Source organism: Harpia harpyja, chromosome 13 (assembly GCF_026419915.1).
Source record: "Harpia harpyja isolate bHarHar1 chromosome 13, bHarHar1 primary haplotype, whole genome shotgun sequence".
Lineage (NCBI taxonomy): Eukaryota > Metazoa > Chordata > Aves > Accipitriformes > Accipitridae > Harpia > Harpia harpyja.
The window spans coordinates 33,773,625-33,790,232 of NC_068952.1; the positions used below are offsets into that span (position 1 = coordinate 33,773,625).

The 16,608-nt window shown below is 37.8% G+C and overlaps 2 protein-coding genes across 13 annotated transcripts in view; one reads left to right on the top strand and one right to left on the bottom strand.

Moving 5' to 3' along the window:
- Positions 1 to 4,756, top strand: part of B3GALNT2 (beta-1,3-N-acetylgalactosaminyltransferase 2) — a 31,136-nt gene extending 26,380 nt beyond the window's left edge. For all 8 annotated transcript variants that reach the window (XM_052806737.1, XM_052806733.1, XM_052806734.1 and 5 more), the window contains 3 exons: positions 1,117 to 1,276; positions 1,683 to 1,739; positions 2,123 to 4,756. In XM_052806737.1, coding sequence (XP_052662697.1) covers positions 1,117 to 1,276; positions 1,683 to 1,739; positions 2,123 to 2,257 — 352 coding nt within the window. In that variant the 3' untranslated portion in view covers positions 2,258 to 4,756. The remainder of the gene's footprint in view (positions 1 to 1,116; positions 1,277 to 1,682; positions 1,740 to 2,122) is intronic.
- TBCE (tubulin folding cofactor E) overlaps positions 3,227 to 16,608 on the bottom strand; it is a 29,857-nt gene continuing 16,475 nt past the window's right edge. The window contains exons 7-17 of one of the 5 annotated variants that reach the window (XR_008238073.1): positions 16,080 to 16,182; positions 10,682 to 10,758; positions 10,315 to 10,410; positions 8,792 to 8,856; positions 8,637 to 8,701; positions 7,995 to 8,147; positions 7,099 to 7,252; positions 6,457 to 6,525; positions 5,301 to 5,360; positions 3,857 to 5,103; positions 3,227 to 3,605 (exon numbers count right to left, since the gene is read on the bottom strand). Coding sequence is in view for 4 of the 5 variants with exons in the window: in XM_052806740.1 (XP_052662700.1) it covers positions 3,513 to 3,605; positions 3,857 to 3,948; positions 5,301 to 5,360; positions 6,457 to 6,525; positions 7,099 to 7,252; positions 7,995 to 8,147; positions 8,637 to 8,701; positions 8,792 to 8,856; positions 10,315 to 10,410; positions 10,682 to 10,758; positions 16,080 to 16,182 (1,027 nt within the window). In the remaining variant the exon portion in view is untranslated. Of the gene's footprint in view, positions 5,104 to 5,300; positions 5,361 to 6,456; positions 6,526 to 7,098; positions 7,253 to 7,994; positions 8,148 to 8,636; positions 8,702 to 8,791; positions 8,857 to 10,314; positions 10,411 to 10,681; positions 10,759 to 16,079; positions 16,183 to 16,608 lie in introns of all 5 variants that reach the window. The other 4 variants (XM_052806740.1, XM_052806742.1, XM_052806741.1 and 1 more) reach the window with 4 other exon arrangements.

The following is a 16,608-nucleotide window of genomic DNA, read 5'->3' on the forward strand; positions in this document are numbered from 1 at the left end:
AAGATACTGAGTCTGAAGTGAATTCAGGTATCAGATATGACTTTTATCTAGCTGGTGCATTAACATGTCAGCTTCAGCTGTGAATGTGTAGAGTCTGGTAACAGATCTGCCACTCAACTGTAATTCCTCCCTTACGGGGCTGTTGTCTGAGGTGGTAATTCTTAGTAGCTCACTAAAGCTTTTAGCTGCTTGTGCTCATGGCTGAATTCAGCAACACTTGAACCTGTTCGCAAAAAGGGGGAGAACCTGCTGCATTGATGTAGTTATGCCATTTAGCTGTGAGTGCCTGAAGTACCTGTAAGGTCAGGGGAGTGCAATACCAGCCTGTTCCTGAACAGGGTGGTTCTCACTGCCTGACGCAGCAGCTTAACAGGGTCTGTATGGTGCGGCAGGGTGTTAAAGCTAACTGTGCCACCCCGCCTGGGGATGGGAGTCAGTGTGGAGAGACTGTGCAGACAGAGAGCACTGCTGGCCTTCTGCAGGCCTCTAGTAGTAAGTACAATCTTCCTCAGAGAAGATGACTGCCAGGAAGGTTTTTTGTAATTCAGTGATGGCAGCCTTTGTTGAACATCCACTTTGTTGAGTTTCAGTTGGAAAATAGCTTACAGAAGGTATATAAAAAAACCAGTACTTTGCCTTGCTTCCTGGTTTTTAAGCAGTCACTGGTTTTATCAGGAAAATGGTTTGTGCAACATTGCTGTAACAGCATGCCTGCCGGAGGCACCAACTTTGTGTTGTGTTGATTAATCAAAGGGGGTTAGACACAGATGTGCTGTTACAGAACATAGGTGAGGAGGCTTGTGCTTACCTGGATCAAAACCCAGCAGTGGGTGCAGACATGCTGAAGACCTGACTGTCAATGTTGCATTTTTTTCTGTTCTGAAAACTTTCTCTTATTACCTGAGATTTGAGACCAAACAATAATTACGCTTTTCAGCTGTTGTGTTCTATTAGATGTGTGCCCTAGAGAAATAAGGCTAGGAACTATAATTAGGATCACCTTCTACTTCTTCCTCTTAATACTGTTTACTATCAGTGTTACTTCAGTTGTTAGCAGTGTTCTTAAGTTTCACAGAGGGCTTTGTATAAACATCTCATGTCTAACATGGTCCTCAGTTTCAGACTAAATTGGGCAGTTGATCGAACTGGGAAATGGCAAGAGCTGGAGTACCCAAGTCCTGCGTATCCAGCCTTTGCTTGTGGATCTGGCTACGTCATCTCCAAAGACATTGTTCAGTGGCTGGCAAGCAACTCTGAAAGATTAAAGACATACCAGGTAGTAAAGCATTGGCTCAGTTTTTCTGTCTTAAGCTGGTCTCGGGGAGCAGCATGTGTACCGGATGAGTTGGAAAGAACATTGCTCAAGTGTTAGCGCTGGTTTTTTGCAGTGCTTTTGGTCGCTACGCTTAGGGTCTGTTCTAGGTCAAAGCACAACCGTATTGGACTGAGAACCTCTGGAGCGGTAATCTTGGTTTTTGTACTCTCTTCTTTTAAGAACAATGTATTATCACAGGAAAGCTGGGAGAATTAATTTAACACCTCCAAAACAGTCAGACATAGCTTTTTGTGGTTACCATTTTTTACTGCTGGTACATGATGCAACTTATTCTAGTTCACAAAGTCATGCTTCATGCTTTCCTGGTGCTAATATCTGTGGCTTTTAATTTAACGTGTTGTCTCAGGGTGAAGATGTGAGTATGGGCATCTGGATGGCAGCTGTAGGACCCAAGCGTTATCAAGTAAGTTTGAAGGAATTCTCTGATTTCTCTTTCTCTGTCAGAAAGAGAACATGCCTGTTGCTCCAAGTAGCATAAAATAGGGGAAAAGTTTTTTCTTAAAAAAAAAAAAAAAGGAAACAGGCATTGGATTAAAATCCAGAAAAAACTTGTGAAGGTGTAGTTAAAAGAAAACACACACCCCTTCTCAGCAGCCCCCATCCCCACCCCTCCAAGTTCTCTGAATAGGTCTAGCAGATCAGAGAGGGACATATACCTCTACTTGGTGACCTCTGTGTGCAAAGTTTGTTGCTAGAAACAAGGAAAATCTGATTTGTGGAAGTAAAGATTGTTGAAGACTAAATTCTTTGTGAGAAAAACTATTGAAGTGGTTTTCTCTCTAACAGGATAGTCTCTGGTTGTGTGAGAAGACATGTGAGAGTGGCATGCTGTCTTCCCCCCAGTATTCTCCACAGGAACTGAGAGAGCTCTGGAGGTTAAAGGAACTGTGTGGAGATCCTTGTAGATGTGAGGAAAGATGATGGACTTGCCTTGGAAAACAGGGTAGTGTATAATGATCATGGAAAAATGTACATTTGGATTAATTCTTGGAACAATAAGGAATCTTAAGGTATCTTTTAATGTTGGGTTTCAACTAAAGTATAACAATATTTGCACATCCCTTTTGATAATTACAAGTGGACTGATACTATTCATTTTCTATAGTATAGATGTTGATCTGACAGAAACCAAAATGTTTAAGATAAATTTCCTTTTTATATTAAGTCAAAGACCTACTTGTAATTAATAAATGCACATAAGAATGCCAACTAGCCTGTCTTTTGTAAATTGAAGTACTACTGACTTAACTCAGTATAGAGCTGTACCAGGATCCAGTGGAGAGCTGTGCTCCGCACCAGGGCATCTGGTAAGTCTTGCTGCAGCAGGTTTGGTGCTGTCTGAGGGGTTGCTCTCATCTGTGCAGGGGCTGGGACAGCTAGGGGTTAGGATTTATGTTTAGTTTGTTTATACCATTGTCATTTTAGATAAAAAACCAGTATCAAAGTTTGCTTATACCAAATCTTGAAGTACTGCAAACTTGGCCTGATGAGGAGGGATTTCTGATAGCTCAATGTGTTATTAGATATGAATCTGAGAGTACACAAGTGAAAGTAAAATCAGATTGAGAAAGAATGTAAAATAACTAGCAATGCCTTGCAGTATGCTGAGAACTTATTTATACTGTGGTATCTTAATGCTGTAGGGTAGAATAAAGGTCTTTCAGATTTTGACCTTAGTCTAAGGCTGTGTAGATACTTCTACAATTACTGCTGTTTCACTTTTGTTTGCTTTAAGGTTGTTGGAAGTAGGCAAAAACAGAAAGAGCAAGTAGCCTCTTTCAGTTCAGCACTAATTTTGTCCTATTATAAGCAAAGAGATCACAATTAAATCATGTACTCAGATCAGTAAAACAAATTCTCACTGCTGTAGTGGGAAGGTAGTATAAAATCTTAGCAAAAGGGTTACCTTGAGTTTTATTTAAATGAAGCGTTTAAGCACTATGTGGTATCTCTCAAGTAAGACACTTCAGCCAAAAGCAAATGCTTTCATGGAGACTGACAATTAAGTTTAGGAGCTGAAAGTATTATTGTATAGCCCTCTGGTGCCACATATAAAATTCACATTCTCTCATACGTGAGCTCAGGCACAGGCTGTCCATACTGTCTGTGGGCAGTCTGTAACTCTTCTGCAGTTCCGGTGCTGGCTTTTCCTTCAGTCTGTCAAGAGCATCCCTTCTTACCACCGTACTAACACACAGTCTCCATTTTCTATTGAGTAAAACTGCAAAGGCTTTAAGTCATTGTCTAGTTCAACTTCTTTTCCTTCCAGCTAGAATAAGAAAGGAAAAAACCCTGATCAGACTTAAACTGAAATCTGTTCATGTAAACTTAACTACAGATCAGGCAGTTGCAGTCAGGGAGGATCTGTCATATTACAGGAATGAAGTTAGGCCCTAAATTACAGCATGAAGACTGCCCTCCTTTAGTGAAATCAATTTGATTAGGTAGTATTTTAGAACATGCTACTGACCTCTAGCAGCATGCAGTATTTTATTGTTGAATTACCCATTTTTAACTCACTTTAGAACTTTCGTAGGACAGTTTCAGTTCTGAACCAGGAATTTTAAGTAGGCGATACAGCAATCCTTTGACCCGCTGAATAGTCATAGACTCTGTCAAGGGGGAAGAAAGAAAAGTTACTAGAAAAATGCTGCTACCACTGAGCTGTAGCAAAGTAGTAGTGTTTAAACTATACTTGCTTATAGCAACAGTGAAAGGCTGTATTGCTGCTTCAGTTCTAACACTGCAATAATGTCTTTGGTACCTGAAACCATAACTGCTAATATCAAATTGAAAATGGTTTTTAATCTCTGGTGGATAGGACAGGATATGCTACTATGGTTTAAGCGCTTTGATCCCATATACCAAATTAAAGTGTTACGGCTTCATAATTTACTTTTTTTGAGTTTGTATTTACTACATGCTAAACTAAGTGACCTTTGGGACACATACCAGTCAGGTTCTGACTACTTGCATCTGGCAACTGTTCCTTGAAGTTTTCATTAGCAGGAATTGGCTCTCCTGGCACAACTAAATGAATGTCACTGTGGAACTAGTGCCATTCTTAGAAATGATGTTATGTTAGTTAGTCCCAAACAAACTGCCAGCAGTGTTGTAGAGTGGTTTATATTATGAAGTCAGTTACACGAAGGGATATTTTTTGTAATGGATCTTGAATGAGTAAATGTAGTTTGTTCTAGAGGTGATAACTGTGTTTGCAATAGATATACTCAATATTTTGGTTGAACTTTCACTTCTTTTGAAGCTTTATCTAAAGGCACAGCAATAGTGAGTTATTCCTGTAATACCACACATTGTACTTAAACAAATATTTTTCTATCAAACATTTTTGTAAAAGCTGTATCTATCTGATTTTATGCGACTTGTGATAATAAATGTGATTATTATTTTAGAATAAAACTTGAGTAAGTCTTTTCTCTCAGACTCCATTCTGATACATCTTTCCAAAACATCAGTTTGATTTAGAACAAAGTCTATTCATTCTAGTCTCCCTACAGGCACTAAAACTTCAAAAGACAAATTTGATACAGGTCAGAATTAGATTTCTAACTTAATGTATTAGATACCAGACCTCAGTATCTAGAACTGTGGACTACGTAGTTGGCTCTTACAACTTCATATTCTTGTTACTTGGTTAGCACATCCACTAGATTTCATATCAGTTAATTAGCCTTTGATTGCCTCAGACACACTGATCATGAAACCAGCAGCAGAGGTCATAAGACAAGCATCAACTTCAAGCTGGACTGAAAGTAAGTATGAAGGTCAGAAAAATAATTACTTTTTCCAACAATTTCTACTTTTGTCATTTCTTTACATGACAGAGGCTTCAGGGGAGAATCTTCAGGAGCTGACAAAGCCAGAGGCAGCTGCCATTCTTTAATACAGTTATTTGAAAAGGAGCTACAAATCAACTGCTTAAACACAAGCCAAGACTTCTTACCTGGTAGCTTTTTCTCTACTGGCTTCTGTTCGGGTTTCTCAGGACACTTAATTGTCAAAGCTTAAGGAAGAACAGTGAGGCATTAGTGAGTGAACATTAAGCCCTGTTCTGTCAGGAGCACAGAGTCTTTCTAGTCTGTTTTTATTACAAATTGTTTCCTCTAGCTCAGCCTGATCTTCTAAAAAAAAAAAAAAAAAAGGATGTAGCCTGTATCTGAACAGATAAGGTAGCATTTAGTCATTCTCTGAAAAATTAGAAGTAATTTTATGAAAATTAACAAGTTTTTATTCATCTTTGGTAAATTAGGGAAAATACTTTAAAAGTGACTCCCTAATACTTAACATGTTTTTTTGGTCAAAAGGAGTATTTACCTGAAAATGCTTAATTTCTAGTTAGCTTTTTAAAATAACCTGCAGTAAAATGGAAACTGCTTACTCAGTTTAAAGCAGGTTTTTGACCCTCACTATCTCAAAAGCACTGTACAAACACATTTTAAGGAAGTTATTAGCCTAATTCTTTTACAGAGATTAAAAGACTGATCCTTAAAAAAGGTTTCTATTATGTCTAGCCAACTACCTTCCTTGTTCTATTTAGCCTTCCACCTAAATGCAATAGAATGTAATGCCTTAAAATACTATTTTGCCCATGGAGTAGAAAAAAGGTTCAGTTCTATGAACTGGGAAACAAAGCTAAGTGAATTTGTAAGTAAGTCTGGGATGTAACCTAGTTTAAATGTATAGACAGCCCCAATACCAAAGCTACCCCTATTTTTCCTGACTGCCTTAAAATTAGGAAGCTATAAAAAAAAAAATTATCAGAAAACAGCACAGCTATTGAGGTTAAAATCTCAAACGTCTTCTGTAGAGAAGCCATGCACACTGTTGGAATGGAGTATTGATCACTGCTATTCTCCCTTAAGTCTTAATTAAGAAAATAATTTGGCTTGGGTTGAGGGGGAAGTGAGATACAGCACGCAGAAGCAGGTATCTAGTCAAACTCATCACTACACAGTTCAGAGAAGCAGAATTACAAGCTGGAACTCTGACATCTCGAAGGCTTTTGAACCTTTTGTTCTCCATATACACCCAGGAAACACTAAGCTTGTAAAATATCTTAAATGGAGAAGGAACAATTTTGACCATTTCTGGCCTCTTACTCAGAAGCTGATTTTTCAGAGTCAAAGGCTGTCGTCCCTTCAGTTCTCCTTCTTCAGGTGCACCATATTCTGTGTGAAGGAAAGTGCAGGTAGACATGAACCCTTCAAAGACTAAACCTCAGCAGTAGACCCAAGAGCATGGTGGTGTTGGGTCAGGTGTGAGCCTGCTGCCTCAGTTCCCTCAGCAGCTGGGATACCAAGTATACAAAGTGGTAGGCTCCTGCAACACCAAGCACTGCAGACATGAGCCTTCATCAACTGCTAGAGCATTTAGGAGGGTGTACAGGCACATGGGATGGGGTGGAGCAGGTGACAGGCACATGGAGGTGCTGCTTAACATGCCCACTTTAAAGAAGCCCCAGGTGGAGACAGCCACTGCCTGCTCACCAGTAGAGTATGGGGCAGATGCTCGCAGGTGTCACCCGGGAGGCAGCAGTGCCCAGAAGGGTGCAGTACTATGCAGCTGCCCCGTGGAAGCAAAAGCCATTTGCACACAGGCCTGCCAAAGGGTGGGCTTTGCTGAGGCAGCAGAAGCACATGGAAAAAGCATCAAGGGGAAGGAGAACTGAAGAGAGACCGAACCAGCGCTACTGCAGTGCCAGAAGTGAGGAAATGCTAATTTTACTGTACTTTTGTACTTACTAAGACAAAGCGATGGGTATCTGGGATGGGCAGCAAGAAATTCTTCACTTGGTTTGTTTTTCTCCGGGTTCCAATTCCCACCAGCTGCTAGCCAGTCATTTCCAAATATTTTGCGATAATCAAGCTCTGCTCCTTTTCTTTCAGCAGGAAGGATCTGTACTGGCACAGGAATGGCACATAATGTAATTATACAACTTTCCAGAGAAGAAAATCTAATTAATGACACTGACTCCTTGCTCTCACTTGGGTGTGCAGTATGTTTTAACGCAACCAAGAATCTTACAAACCCATCCCCAAGTACTGACTGATCCATATACTCAGTACATTTTAAAGCTATTAAGAATCTTACAACACCCACCTCCATGTACTGACCGATCCATAAATGAATAGCTAAGCAAAGATGTTACTGCATATGATGATGCAAGGAGGTTTTTTGTAGATATGGAACAGAGGCTGCTTCTGCTCTCTTTTATGATAAATGTTTGCTGAAAGTTTGATTTGGTTTAGATAATGCTATTCTCCTATTACAGAAGGCAAATGCTTGTATTACTGTCAGTGAAACAGATTCAACTATGCTGCTTTTTCTTTTTTTTTTTTGGCCGGAGTATGGTTTTGTTAACAATCCTGCAACTTCAACACAACTCAGGCGCTTGAAAAAAACCCACCATTCCTCCATCTTGTCCTAGTCCCCACTGAGTCAGCAGCGTTCACAAACAGGGCTGGATCTTGTAGCCCTATGGCATGCCCCATTGACTAGGTGATGGAATAGTCATCACTTTACTTTTCCTGCACCCAAACAAACAGTAGTCTTTCTTAAAAGAAACTGAAAACAATTCCTCAGGTAATGATTTAATGTTTTTCTCCAGACTCATGCAATTTGTTGAAGTATCACGTACCTCAGACTTGTTCAAAACCTCCAGTTGACTTATCTTGGCAATAATTAGCTGTCTCAGGGTCTCTGGGTTCTTCTCTGTGTCCATGAAAGGGTTATTGTGACACTGCAGCGACTGCAAACTCGACAGTTTATCAAGCTCATTGATAGTTGACCACTGAAATGGAAGGGAACAGTCTTTGGAGGAAACATAAAACATACTTCATTTCAGAACAATACACAATAACATTGACTTTTGCTGTACAATGACCATGACTGAAACTATTCTTTTGGTCAGCAGAACCAAGAACTTTCATCCTGTTCATTTAGCTAAAGAAAAAACTGCATTACGTTTAACTAAGTTAAAAAAAAACCAACCAAACAAGGAACTACTCAGCATTTTAGATCAATAGAATTCTGCGAGAGGAATTATGAGGTAGCAGAGGGATATGACTAGCTACCATAAACATGTTTGTTTAACTAACTGAGATGTTAAGAAATGTTTTTAAATTTTTAAATTATGCCTCTGTGTTGATCAAAGTATTCAATAGTTACCTCAGGATCTTACACATATGATCAAAGAAATTTTAAAAAAGCAAATTGCAAGTTACTCTTAAGCAAAGATACGTGTATTTACAAAATGTGAAACTATCACAATCTAACCTACCTGTGATATCTTATTGTCATTTATTGCAAGGCGTTTTAGTGAAGGAAACATTTTAGTCTTGCATCCTAGGAAAAAGAGTAAGTTTATTTAAAGTTTTCACTATTGTCTTGTAAACAGAATTACAAAGCTATAAATAAATTACTCCTTTTACATACCAAATCCAGCATCAGGAAAGTGTATAGAAGATATTCCAGTGTTTCTAAGTATTAGCTGTTCTAATCTGAAATTTAATAGATACAATGATTACTGTACATGGTACGGGAAGTTTTTTGTAAAGAAATACTACCTCAATTTCTTTTTACACAAAGATCTAATAAACTTTTGACATGATGCATAATCACTGACAAATGAACAGCAGCTTCACAGACAGTACCCAGACTTCAGCAGAGTGTTCAGGGAATGAATTTTTCAGACAAAGTGCAATAATTTCAAGCTTTCAAAATGGCTCCTGGATTTAAACAATGTGATTTTCCAAACGATTTTTTTAAATAGCTTGTGGCTAATTAAAATCATGGCTGCTATTCTGGTGTACAGTGCAAGATAATAATTCTGCAAATAGCAAACCCATCATATTAGTCCCACAATTTTCCAGTCACTGTAACTGAAGTGCTTAAGGAACACACACCTACTTTCCCTGGATGGTAATCCCAAAGCAAGGAATCGTAGCTCAAGCCTGTAACTACCATAAAGACGCTGCTATTGAGAGTACAGTAAACCAGAACAATCTGTGTAAAGGGTATTGCCACAGACATTCTTTTGAGAAAGCAGAAATACATTTACCCAATGCAGTATGGGAATTATACTGTTTGGGGGTTTTTGTTGTGCTTCAAATTAAAAAAAAAAAAACCAAACAAAAAACCAACCCCCCCCCCAAAACCCCAAACATCTCTTTCAAAGTCTTTAAGCTACCCCAAAAAAGCACTGAAACTTCCAAAAGAGTGCCTGTGCAGAGGACGTGCCACACACCTCTACCAGTCAAGTAACAACAGTAACCTTCCCCATAGTTAATAATCAAGAGCAGATAACAGAGACAGGGAAGAATTATCACCACACTTTTTACCTCCCTCCAACCCCTCTTTGTTTTGCTTTCTTTACAAAGGACAAAAAAGTAGGCACCAGGGGTGTAAAGTGCTCATGGCAAGTGTCCATCACCAATGACCTTTAGCCTGTCAGCCTCAGGAGTGACACCTTCCAACAAACTGCCCAACGGCTTTCTGCAGGCTCCAACGACCCTGAAATGGCTGTGCAGCTGCTGCTGAACCTGCATTACACTGTCATGGTCAGAAAACTGTTCCTAAGAAACAACTTCCATAGCTCCTTTGCTTTGCCACTCCACACCAACTCTACAGTCCTGTCATCTTGGATAAAACCCTGTGCATACTAATATATAAAGAACTTAATAACGTGATAAATCACTTCCCTTTTGTAAGTATATAATGGAAACCTAATAACATACATACAGCTTAAGAATGTTTTACTATACAACAAAAATAAGATTAAATTAAAATAGCTCCATTAAATAATTCAGTTACTCTCCTCAAGAGGGCAAAATGCCTCCATTTCAAGATTCCATAAATCTTCCATGCAAAATCAAAACTACCATATTTCAGTCAACAAAGACTATGGAGATGAACAGCCAAGGACAAAGAATTCTCAGCAAATTTGTTTTAACAGCTACCTGGGGAGATGTGCTATTAGATGCAGCTGATTTCCATCCAGTAACTGGTTGTCTGAAAGATCCAACAACTTCAGGGTCTGCAGGACATTATCAGGCCTGCCACAGTGGGGAAAAAAACCCCAACCAAACACAAACACAGAACATTTGAAGTTATTTGTTAATGAAAACACTAGTTTTCTAAGTGTATAACTGCATGCAAACGATTGTGTGCATTTGTAAATGTTTTGAAGTACATCATGTGAAGTTTGCATTGTTTATTTTACAATTATGTCATGGTGATGTAAACATTACAGGAATGTAACTTTATCTGCGATATAACTTTGCAGTACATCAGTCACAAACGACTGACTGATGTTACTCATCTTACCTTTCCAAAACTGTAATATTATTAGAAGTAAGGTACAATTCTTCAAGTGCTGGCCATCCTGGAGCACAAAGAAGAACCTAAGAGCAAAACTTCATTTAATATAACAAAAGTTGGGAAAAATTATTCCAGAAATTATACTTTATGCAGATTTCCTCAGAACACGTTCAGAACAAGCCATAGCTCCCCAAAACAGGGAAACAAGTGTTACGGATTGCCTAGCCCTCCCTTTCTTCCGGCTGGTTCTTTCCTGTGTCTGGATCTACCAGCAGAGGTGACATCAAAGGGGTTCTGCACAGTCACAGGACTTGCAGTTCCAGGCTTGAGGCTAGCAGCTCACCTACCTCAGACTGTGTGACCTGCAAACTGAGTTTGTTTATTATTTTATTCAGTGGGGTTGGAGTGATCAGATTTTCCCTATGATGAAGTGAGGAAATGGCAGTATACACTCGACTGCTAATGGTTCTGGAACTTCTGCACATCTCATCGGCTCTGACAGACTTTTAAAATGTCTTAATTTATCAGAGCTTGAAAGCTTCTCTGTCATGGGACTGTGCCAGCACATGAAACCACTAAAAACCAAGAATTGCATTAAGTCAGCACATATCCTGAAGTTTTCAAGTACTCTGAAGAAAACAAATTAGTTCAAAAAGGCTACAAATTGAACAAAGATGCATTTGTTTTAAATCTTATGTCCTGAAATTACATTAAAATTATGATTTTACTTCATAAAGATTTATTTTTTACAAACATCTACAGCAGATAGATAACACAACTTTTAAAAATAAACACATATTACAAAGCAATAGAAAATGCTGGCATAAACCCCAGTTTTGTGGGCAATTGTGACAGTGTCAAAAAATTTGCAGTTTTAGCAAGTGGGAGTTCCATAAGCACTGGAACTGGCTGGTTTTCTATAGGTTTGTGCCTCTGAGTCGCAAATTATTTTTTTCTCTGAGGTTTTTCTTGTGTGTATTCTCCAGAGTCAAATCAAGTGTGAGCTCATCCTGCTACTCCTTCCTTGGTTAGCAAACTTAGAGGGGCTCTTTCTTCCATCTACATTCCTATTTTCTTGGAACCTGTAGGTAACAAATTATTTTTAAGCCCCCACCTCTTTTCAAAATGTGTTTGTAACTGGCTAGCAGATTCAAAGTTTTTGAAATGCAAGAACAGAGACGTACACATGCACAGCATAATTGCCTAAAGCTTGTTTTAAAGGAGGTTACGAAGCAGTGAAGGTCAGAAATCTGGACAATCAAATTCAATTTGTTATGTATATAGCTAAATGATTCTCCTATACATGTCCACTATCCTACACACCAAAAAGCCTCCTTTCATCAACTATCCTTCATTCTCTCCATTACAGCTGTATGAAGTTATACAGCTGGATGTATATATAACTGTCTCATTATATATACAATATGAAATATTAACACTGAGATCTCTTCAAGTGTGGGCATATGATTTGGGGCTCAACTGCTTCACACCAAAAAATACAAAACTTCATCCTGCTGCTGTTGCAAATATTCTGGTAAAGAAATCAAAATTCAATCACATAGTAGAGTTAGGTTTGATTAAGAAGTAACATTGTGAAGCATAATGTATAGGATTGTTAAGTTTGAAATGTAGCCATAGAAACTTTAGGAACTGTGTTATGTGTGACTATAGGAACCTTAATATTGTTAAAGTTTGAAATAGCTAACCAAAGAAACCTCACCAGGAAGTTACTGGTTTTTCTATGTTTTGTTTCAAGAAACTAAGGAAACCGTTACAGACACCAGTTTGCTGCTTGGAAACCCCCTTACCCTTCCCATCTTGATTTGAGCATCGAAGATTCCAATCAGTAGAGCTAAGTGTAACTGACCAATGATTGTTTTTAAATAAGAATATTGATAAGGTTATATAATCAAAGGACCAATCATTATAAAGGTTAAATTTAAGAACAAGCATAGTATGCATTTTTATGTAAAGAGCTTATGTCACAATGACCTGACAGAAAAAGTCTATAAAAACTGATGGATTTTGATACTAAGTTGGACACGCCTTTGGAGGAGCGATCCCCCGTGTCCCCAGCGCTGCGATAAACAAAGCGCCTGCTTCTTAACTTCACATTGGTGTTAAGGAGTTTTCTTCCGGATTTCAGTAACACTGCCATATCTGTAACACATGTAAACTTATAAATTCAGATACTTTTCCTGCTCCAGAGCAAAAGCAGGACACACCAATATTTTATCTCTTTAATTTGGATAGTGTTTCCCTATGTTAACAAGGCAGACCAAAATAGTTTATCTATTAGCGATGAAGAAGCATGAAAAGAAGCCTGCACAGTCAAGAGAAATTAGGTGCATGTTCACTACAGAGAATCTTTGGGGGATTCCCCCACAAAAGCCCTGTGTTGTGACGGATGGAATAGAAAAACTGCACAAAACTGAAGTATCAGAAGACTTTTCAACAGACTGACCAAATGACTAAAAAATTGCCAAAACCAAATGACAGTCACATCACAATTCTAAGAAACTCAAAACTGCTGAATTTTCAACTGTTGCTTAAAACAGCTTCCATACAGAAACAAAAGTTCACAGGTCTGAAACCGAATTAACATTCAGGAAAGATTGGGGGCTTGTTGTGGATAGCTGGTGGGGAGGTTGGGGTGACTAGCCAGTGGAGTAGCCACTGCTGATCAAAAAACTGAAATCCAAGACCTATTGCAAAAGAAATAAAGACAAGAAACAATTGTCACCATGTAAGTCCATGATGTTCCTGTATTTTTAGCCTCTTTATCCCAGGAAGCAAATAACATAAATTGGAAAGGCACAAAGAAGCTTAAGAAGAATCATCAAAGCTATGAAACAGAGAATAGCTGTTCTCAGTTACTTGCATATAAAATATTGGGAATTATTCAATGAAATGGTCAGGCAGCAAGATCAAAACCCAAAAAGGATATTTTTTCATACAGCACATAATTAAACTGATGTTAAAAGATGTGGATATAAAAATTTTCAAATGTGTTCTTAACATAGTTAGATAAACCATGAAACAAAAAATCCACAAGTATTAATTAAATACAGATATATAGTCTCCAGCTCAGGAAGCCCCAGAATTTCAGATTACTTTATAAGAAGCTCGTACCATATGCTTACCCTTCGCCAAGAATTTTTCCCAACTACCTCCTACTTGCCAGTGTCAGAAACATGATCCTGCACCTCTGCTCTAACCCAGATTTTTCTTTTACCCTGTATAATAGTAGATTATTTTATAAATATAAGATCTTAGTTTGAAAACAGAATGTCAAATATAACATTATGATCTAAACGCTGAATAAGAAAAAATGGTTTTGGAGCCATAAATATGAATTCATTACTCTCAAATGCATTAATTAAATTTCTAAGTCAATGGCTTCTAATTGTAAGACATTTACAGGACATCTTTCCCCCTTGAAGGTTATATATTACGTTTTGAATAATCAATTGACAATTATACAGTAATAAACTTTTAAAATGATATATTAATAGACATCTCAGATGTATTTAGATATATGCATATAATATACTAATGAAAGAACTTTTTGGAAAACTGATGCTCAAGGCATGTAAATGTGGAGTTACACAGAATTGCAGAACAGTTGAGCATGTCCCTCTACTGTGAAAAATATTACAAAACAGAGGAGGAACAAATGAAAAAAACACCACAAGTCTGCTCTTCTTTAAAACTATTCCATGCCATATATTCTTACATATGGCAATAAGTTATTTTGAAATGCTGTTCACCATTAAATTGTTTTAATTTTAATTAAAATATTTCCAGGATTTTCAGACTTTGCTTATATTCCCATTGACAATCACTGTATTTCTCTTTTGCCTGGATCATATTCATTATTATTGTCTATTAAAAAGTTGACTTTTCCAAGTAACTCCCCATATAGCTTAAGCAGTAACATTTTCAAGTGGTTTGTTCACAGATTATTAATGTCAGGTAGGTCTCTTTATTTTTTCCCTTTTATTTGGCTGCTGTGGAACACCACTTTTAAGCACAGGCTTATGTCTCCCCACTTATAAAGGAATGAATCAAGCAAATTTCAATTTTATAAAAAAAGATTTCGGAACCAAAAATGTCTTTATTGCCTATGATGAATCGTCAGCTAGAGCAGACTTTCAAAAACAAATGCAAAAGCTACGTAATTTTAAACTCCTCCGACTAACCTGGAGCTTCTCTCTTGAAGGCTACCCCTAGAGAACTCTAATCTGCCTGAAGCAATGGCTCCAACCAGCCTTTCGGCCACCCTGATATGGAGGACAGCTGCTGGCAGCTGCCAACATTTTAAACACCACAATGCACAGATTTACTCTGATGAGCACTAGAGGACATTTAAAGTGTTTGTAGCCACTTAATTCTTCCATTCACTTCCCCATTCATATTGCTGCTATTATGGAATGATTATCAACTGTCCTAGCATAAACCCCACTGCTGGTTTAAGCCCACAGTGAATGGACACTAAACTGAAATATAGCAATGACCCTCCTCTAGCCCTGCTGCAAGAGAAGAGAATGAAGTTTCTTTCTACTTAACTCAAACCCCAGTTTTTGTAAGTGCTCTATTACTGGATAGTAGCTGGCAGCAAGTATCTGAAAATTCAGGTAATTTCACAATGCAGTACATACAAAATCTGCCCCTGACAAATCCAAATAATGGGCTGGAATTTACAAGCCGTTATAAGTAACATGGCACTACTGAGATGTGCTTCATAAGCTCCATCTCTGAAGAAAGGCCCACTGATAACATATTTGACAACAGGACTCCACTCTTAATAAGACATCGTATTAGGGGAGAGTCATTTAAATGTTTGCATGTTTCAGTCCCTGGAACAAGCCAGAGCTTTGTTTATTCTGTGCTGTATCTGTGTTGCATATAACCAGGCTTCATGTATTTCGAGAATTGTCAGTATGTGCAAAGACACTAAGCAAATCTCCTGCTGATGCAAAGCGATGCCAAAACAAGTACTTTGTGTCATAATGACATGCGTTCTTTCCATTTGCATTTGTTCTATTACATGCATAAAAATACAGATAAGCCTTTAATAACTACAAGGAAACAAGAAGTTTTCATTCACCCAAACCTTTGGGACATGAAATTATATTATACTCCAACTGTTTTATCTTGACTTGGCAATTTACAAACCTGGATGAAGTTAAATGTTTCTTATTAGACTCCTGTGACAATATCACTTCCTACATTATGTAGGAACTACATTAATTAATACGTAACTAATACAGTTACACCGTAGCACCTTTTCTAAGGATGATTACATTCAGTAGAATAACATAATGCATAAATGTTCATTGTGCTTTCCTTGCCTCATAAACCTAACAACATAAATAAAAATAAAACCACGAAAGGTTATTACCTCTGTCCATGTTATCTGAGTTTGATTAAGTGCCAGAATCCTCAATTTTGAAAATACACTGGATACAGAAGTTGATGTAGATGGAAATTTCATTTTGTTTTCACTGTGTAAAAAGAATAATTATCAGCATAATGAGTAATTACATTTGAGTGACTAATTTGGAATTATGTGTGAAAGACAAAAACAATTTACACAAAGAAATTTAAAAAGTCACTGCCAAGTTGTCACATATTTTAAAATATTATAAAATACTGTCTAGTTATATTAAAATGTACTCCTTCCTCATTTACTTTCCTACTTCATGAATGCATAGTTATTCATCTGTGGCCTCCTTCCCCCCTTTTCCTTCCCTAAGTTTTGAATATGAAAAGAATGATTTTCATTACTATTAAATGAAACAAAGTCAGATTTTGGGCTTAAACTCCTTAGTGTCAATTGAAAATAAAGAGCCTACATGACTATCCAGTCCCCAGTAAAACAAAAGGATGTAAAATCCACTCTAAATAGCAATATAACACTATAAAACAGT